We start from the raw sequence: 6,341 nt of genomic DNA on the forward strand, positions 1-6,341 counted from the left end.
GTTGTGGATTATTTCCTCCCAGGATAGAACAGACTATACACTGGTATAACGGTACTGCAAATGCTAGTGTTTCAGCGAACACAATGATTGGTAGCAAATCACACCTACTGTTGCTTTCTTTCAGTTAAAACAATGCAGAAGAAAGAAGGACAATTCAAAATTTCGTAAAGGAAAATCTGAGGGAATAGCCTGGTATTTATAGACAATAGGTTGAGTTCAAATGAAGAGGTGCAACTCTTCAGGATGACTGTTCGCATAAAACGGCCATTATGTAAATGACTATTTACGCAAAATCAAATGGGAAAATCAAATGCGGGGGAAAATTAATTTACCATTACAAAAACGGATAAATCCAAAACCGAGTGACGACGGCGGCGGCGGGAGTCTTGCCTAATCTCAACTCTTTAAGAGTTAGAAGAAGAGCAATTGTATTTTCCTCCTCCAATATTGGACAATGTCCCTTTTTCAAAGAGGAAAATTCAAATATTTTATTTTTTTCCTCTATTTCCCATTCACTCAGCCTGTTTTTGTTTTCCCTGGCGATGGATTCTTTGACGCGTCACATCCAAGAGGAGGTACCTTGGTGCTTGTTATTTGCGGATGACATAGTCTTGATTGATGAGACGCAAGGTGGCGTTAACGAAAGGCTGGAGGTCTGGAGACATACTCTAGAGTCTAAGGGTTTCAAGTTGAGCAGGACCAAGACAGAATACTTGGAGTGCAAGTTCAGTGGTTTTACCGAGGAGGCGGACGGGGATGTGAGACTCGATACACAAGTCATTCCCAAGAGAGAGAGTTTCAAATATCTGGGATCTATAATTCAGATGAATGGGGAGATAAATGAGGATGTTACTCACCATATCGGAGCAGGATGGACGAAGTGGAGGCTCGCTTCAGTGTCTTGTGTGATAAGAATGTGCTGTTGAAACTTAAGGGTAAGTTCTACAAGGTAGTGGTCAGACCGACTATGTTGTATGGGGCAGAGTGTTGGCCAGTCAAAAAGTCACATGTCCAGCATATGAAAGTAGCGGATATGAGGATGTTGAGATGGATGTGTGGGAATACTAGATTGGATAGAATTAGGAATGAAGTTATTCGGGACAAGGTGGGAGAGACCCCTGTGGAGGCAAAGATGCGTGAGGCAAGGTTGAGATGGTTTAGGTATGTTAAGAGGAGAAGCATAGATGCCCCAGTCAGGAGATGTGAGAGGTTGGCCTTGGGAGGTGAGAGGAGGGGTAGAGGTAGACCTAAGAAGTCTTGGGTGAAGTGATCAGGCAGGACATGGTACAGCTTGAGCTGTCCGAGGACATGACCCTAGATAGAAGGGTGTGGAGGTGGAAAATTAGGGTGGAAGGTTAGTAGGTAGTCGGGTGTTTCCCTTTGTCTTCCCTACTAGTATGGTACCCTTTTTTCCTTAGTTTGCTATAGCCGCGTGTCTTGTTCTGTTACTACTTACCTTCGGTAATTCCGTAGTTTGCTAGCAGGACTTCGTCATATTCTCGTGTGTTGCCTTGGACTTATCTGTCTAAATATACTGTCTTGATATTACTTGTTATCGGTACTATCTTGCTATTCTTTGTTGTTATCTCCGATTTAGTTTTCTAACTATTTGTCTTGCTATCAGGGCTTCCTTCACTTTTTTAGCCGAGGGTCATTCGGAAACAGTCTCTCTACCCTTCCACGGTAAGGGTAAGGCTGCGTACATCCTACCCTCCCTAGACCCCACTTGGTGGGATTATGCTGGGTAGTTATTGTTGTTGTTGTTGTTTCCATTCACTCTATTTTAAACTTTAACAAGCTTAAACCCAACATGAATTCCTCCAAGTAATATTTTCTTTGTAGCGCGTAAATAGGTTTCTCTAAGGTATCCAATTTGTATTCATATTAGTCAATTCCATGTCTAATCAGCATTGTGCACTGCTCCTAGGAACCTGGTTCCTTCACTACCAGCACAAGATATTGCACACCAGTCCAGTAACATAACATCCTATCCATGAAATTCGGTTCTTTCAACACAACTAATCCTAGTTTGTTAATCATCAAAACACACACGTGCACACCTAGCATCAGGAGGGGTTAAACTCAAAAAGTAATATCAAAGAGGCAATACTTTCGTGAGCTTCTGTCAAGAGAAGAGAGGCCGGTTTCAAGTACCAAACAAGGTTTGATATATTTCAATATTAGCAGCAATAGCCGCACAACACATACAACAACAACAACCCAGTATAATCCCATTTAGTGGGGTTTGGGGAGGGTAGTGTGTACGCAAACCTTATCTCTACCCTGGGATAGAGAGGCTGTTTCCAAATAGACCCCCGGCATCCTTCCCTCCAAGAGCTTCTCACCTTGCTCTTGGGGAGACTCGAACTCACAAGCTTTTGGTTGGAAGTGGAGGTTGCTTACCAAATAGCCGCACAACACATGCTGATGAAAAATAAGTACAAACAACTTCTTCAAAGTCTTCTTTTAGAAATCCATTACATTATAAAGGACATTGAAAGACAGAACTGTGACTCTTGATCACAAAATACAATAGAAAAGACACAAGAACAAACAAAGTATGTAACTTCTCACAAAATGATTCAGAATTGGTCACTTTCATTACATTATCTAGTCTTGTTTGGTGAACCATGTCAGTTTTCTTTTCTTGATGTTATTACTGGTCAATCTTGCTTCCAGCAACATCGACCACAAATCTGTACCTGACATCATTTTTCTCCAACCTCTCCATGGCAGTGTTGACATAATCCATTTTCACCACCTCAATCTGGGAAGTCAGCCCTTTTTCTTTGCAGAACTCAAGCACTTCCTCTGTTTCCTTCATGCTCCCAATGAAGCTTCCAGTGATTGTCTTCCTCCCGAGCATAACCATGGGGGTGATAAACTGCATGGGGGTATTGATAACCCCCATCAAGATTAATTTGCCATCCAGTTTGAGGAGAGAAATATAAGGCTCAAGAGGGTGGAACACAGGGATAGTGTCAATGATGTAGTCAAGTGAATCAGCAGCCTCTTGCATCCGTGTGGTGTCCGAGCTAACGAGGTACTCATCCGCGCCAAGATGTTCCAAGGCCTCCTCTTTCTTCCTGTCAGAAGAGCTAATAACAGTAATATGATGCCCCATCGCCTTTGCTATCTTCACTCCCATATGTCCCACTCCTCCCAATCCCAAAATGCCTCCTCTTAATCCACTTTGTTTCAATCCAAAATGGTTCAATGGGCTGTACACTGTCAACCCTGCACATAAAAGAGGTGCTGCCTGTTCTGGTGACATACCATCTGGAATTTTTACCACAAACCTGTACATTGGAGAAACAAACATGAATCATACTGGTTTCTTAATTCCAGTCACATTGGTTTTAATTCAAGAATTTCTAGGCTTACTTTTGATCAACAATCATAGAAGTAGCAAATCCGCCTTGGGTAGGTTTGCCATCAGAGTAGACATCATTGTAGCTCCAGATCCTATTATTGCAGTATTGCTCAATGTCTTGGTTGCAAGGGCGGCAGCTCCTGCAACATCCGACGAGCACGCCTACTCCAACAGTGTCTCCCACATTGAACTTGGCGACATTGGATCCAACCTCCACAACTTCACCAACCACTTCATGTCTTTATCACAGCCAAAAAAGTTCAAAAGGGATAAGATCATCAGATAGTGGTAAAGAATAAATTGTTAAATTTACTGTATCCAATTGAAGTCCAAATATTGACTTTGTTCAGCAAAAGAAGCAGTGAATGTATGTGGTCCTAAGGTTACGCCAATGTGTTCTGTTTGGCATTATGGCCACGCAGAGAAGTCATCACGCGTACATTTTGCTATATTTCCTAAGGAACATTAAGAAATCTACTTTTTCAGCCAAAAAAAGAGAAATTCAAAAGATTATCATATCACAGCCACAAGAATGATCATAGAGTCATTAGGTTTGTCAAGTCTCATATACAACTGGGGCATTTGCATCTATACCCGCTTTTTGTGTCACATTTTAACTTGTGTCCGCTTTGCAAAAAAAATTGCAAGCGTACCCGCTTTTTCGCATAACTTCAGCATACGGGGCTGAAGTAGCAAAGGCAATCACGCAAAACTTCAGCATTCTAGTAGCGGGCCTGAAGTTCAGCTCTAGAGCTGAAGTTTTTGTGTTGTAACTGGAAACTTCAGCTCTAGAGCTGAAGTTTTTTTACCACCTATTAATATTACATACTAGAGTTGAAGTTTCCCGTTACAACACAAAAACTTCAGCTCTAGCTCTAGAGCTGAAGTTTTTTTACCACCTATTAATATTACATACTAGAGCTGAAGTTTCCAGTTACAACACAAAAACTTCAGCTCTAGAGCTGAAGTTTTTGTCTTTGTAACAGGGAAACTTCAGCTATAGAGTGTTCAATATAGCAACATGCATAGCATTTTGTCCATTGTTGTTAAGCATTTTTGAGCAATCTAGGCAATAAGAAGATGCTCGTTAGCTATTCGCAACATACGGCATAGCATGAATTAGGATCAATATGAGGGAAACCTAACTGCTTCTTCATTGCTCATCATTCTTTTTTTCTAAAGAAACAGCCATTTAGGTAGTACTATTAGTTTTTTTAAATGACACAATTAATCACACAGAAAGAGCAAATGCAATTTTATCACCATTCACCAGCCATCATCTAACCAGTCAATTGAGGAATAACAGCGAACTTGGAAATTTCAATGATGCCAAAATCGTAGGTTTTTATATTGTTCTAAAATTAAATAAGAATGAGAGCCCCTAAAGAAAAAGAAGAAGAAGAAGAAGAAGAAGAAGAAGAAAATGAAAGAGGAGAAGGAGGAGGAGAAAGGGAGCTGAAGTTATTTAAAAAGTGGGTACAAGTTAAAAGTTTTAAAAAAATGGGTATAGGTTAAATGGGATCGACCAAATAAGGCGTCCGTACAATTTTTACATACAACTGATTGGAGTCTTGGCCTAACCAGAAATGGTGCTTTAAAGTTAACTAAGGGCATGGAAAGAACTATGGTCGACATAAACTCACTAATTAGGATGTTTAACAAAACACATCTTCAGACTCATCAACAATAATAATCAATATACTTGTGACTTGTTCATTAATGTTCTAATACTTCAAGGGTTCCAGATGGTTAATACTCCACCACAGCAAAGGCGGATCCAGGATTTAAATTCTATGATTCAACTTTTAAGGTTCGAACTCATTATATTTTTAAAGTTATGGGTTCGTATCTATAATTTATTGCAATTTCAGTGAATTTTTGCACATAAATTTATGCCCCACGTCGAAAGTTATGGGTTCAATTGAATCCGTTACTATAGGGTTACATCCGCCCCTGCGCCTCAGTGTGCTGTTCTACTTTACTGGCTGGTTCTTAGAATATGATATTAGCGGAGTAGAGCCGTTAAAATTGGTGAAACAGCTTTTGTTGATACAAGATAATGAAAATTCCTCTCAATATCAAAAGCTGCAAATTAGTACCCTAAAAAAAAGAAAAAGAAAACAGTATATGCATGATCACAACATGCCAATCTCGAGAGAGTAATGTAAATACCCAGGAACCATGGGGTAATTGGACATGCCAAGATCATTCTTGACCTGGTGAAGATCAGTATGACAGAGTCCACAGCACAACACCTTGATTTCAACATCTTCAGGGCCTGTCTTTCTGTAAATGAAAATAATAATACAACTCCGTAATTATTATAGTAGAAAACAATGAACTACTCATTAGAATATAATAATGCAAATTAAAGCACCTGAGAGTGTAGGAATAGGGTGACAGAACACCGGAAGGATCTTTGGCAGCCCAGCCTATGGTTTTCTTCTCAACTTCCAAACTACCCATGATTAGGAAGCAATAGATTATAGCTAAGGAAAGCAGAAATGAGCTTTTCTGAATATATTGTATGTTGGTATACGCCATATATATAGTTTTGGAAAACAAGTATTAGGTACATGTAGAGTATTTCCTTATTTTAGGTACATACGAATTTTAAACTGAGATAGTGACATGCGACATCTCAGCAACCAGGTCGCCTCTATCCTCCAATCGTAAATTTGTCTTTTTCCTTCTCTCTTTTACTTTTCATTTCTTGCTAAATTAACCATACCATACCACCTAATTTGGTATACATTGATATTTGTATTTTTGAAGTAAAATTAACATATTAAAACTATATAATATGTATTACTATAGATTATTACAATAATTTTTAATAATTCAAAATAAATACTGTAAGAATCAATTGACTTTCTAAATAGTAATAATGCAATCGTAAGATAGAAGAGAGTATATACATTACCATCTCTTTTTGTTTTCGGAAGAGGTCATTACTTGACCGCAAACT

At 39.3% G+C, this 6,341-nt stretch overlaps 2 protein-coding genes across 2 annotated transcripts; one reads left to right on the forward strand and one right to left on the reverse strand.

The window, feature by feature from the left end:
* The first annotated feature begins 542 nt into the window (after positions 1-542).
* On the forward strand, positions 543-1,270 carry LOC138887384 (uncharacterized). Its single transcript, XM_070169130.1, has 2 exons — positions 543-758; positions 935-1,270. The coding sequence occupies exons 1-2, from the start codon at positions 543-545 to the stop codon at positions 1,268-1,270; spliced, it is 552 nt and encodes a 183-aa protein (XP_070025231.1).
* A 1,179-nt stretch (positions 1,271-2,449) lies between these two features.
* On the reverse strand, positions 2,450-5,901 carry LOC104235402 (probable cinnamyl alcohol dehydrogenase 1). The gene is made up of 4 exons (XM_009789161.2): positions 5,751-5,901; positions 5,546-5,659; positions 3,385-3,612; positions 2,450-3,299 (listed from the first exon to the last, which is right to left on the reverse strand). The coding sequence occupies exons 1-4, from the start codon at positions 5,837-5,839 to the stop codon at positions 2,657-2,659; spliced, it is 1,074 nt and encodes a 357-aa protein (XP_009787463.1). The 5' UTR covers positions 5,840-5,901; the 3' UTR covers positions 2,450-2,656.
* Between the last annotated feature and the right edge of the window lie 440 nt (positions 5,902-6,341).

The sequence above is a fragment of the Nicotiana sylvestris genome, chromosome 3, assembly GCF_000393655.2.
Source record: "Nicotiana sylvestris chromosome 3, ASM39365v2, whole genome shotgun sequence".
Taxonomy (NCBI): Eukaryota; Viridiplantae; Streptophyta; class Magnoliopsida; order Solanales; family Solanaceae; genus Nicotiana; species Nicotiana sylvestris.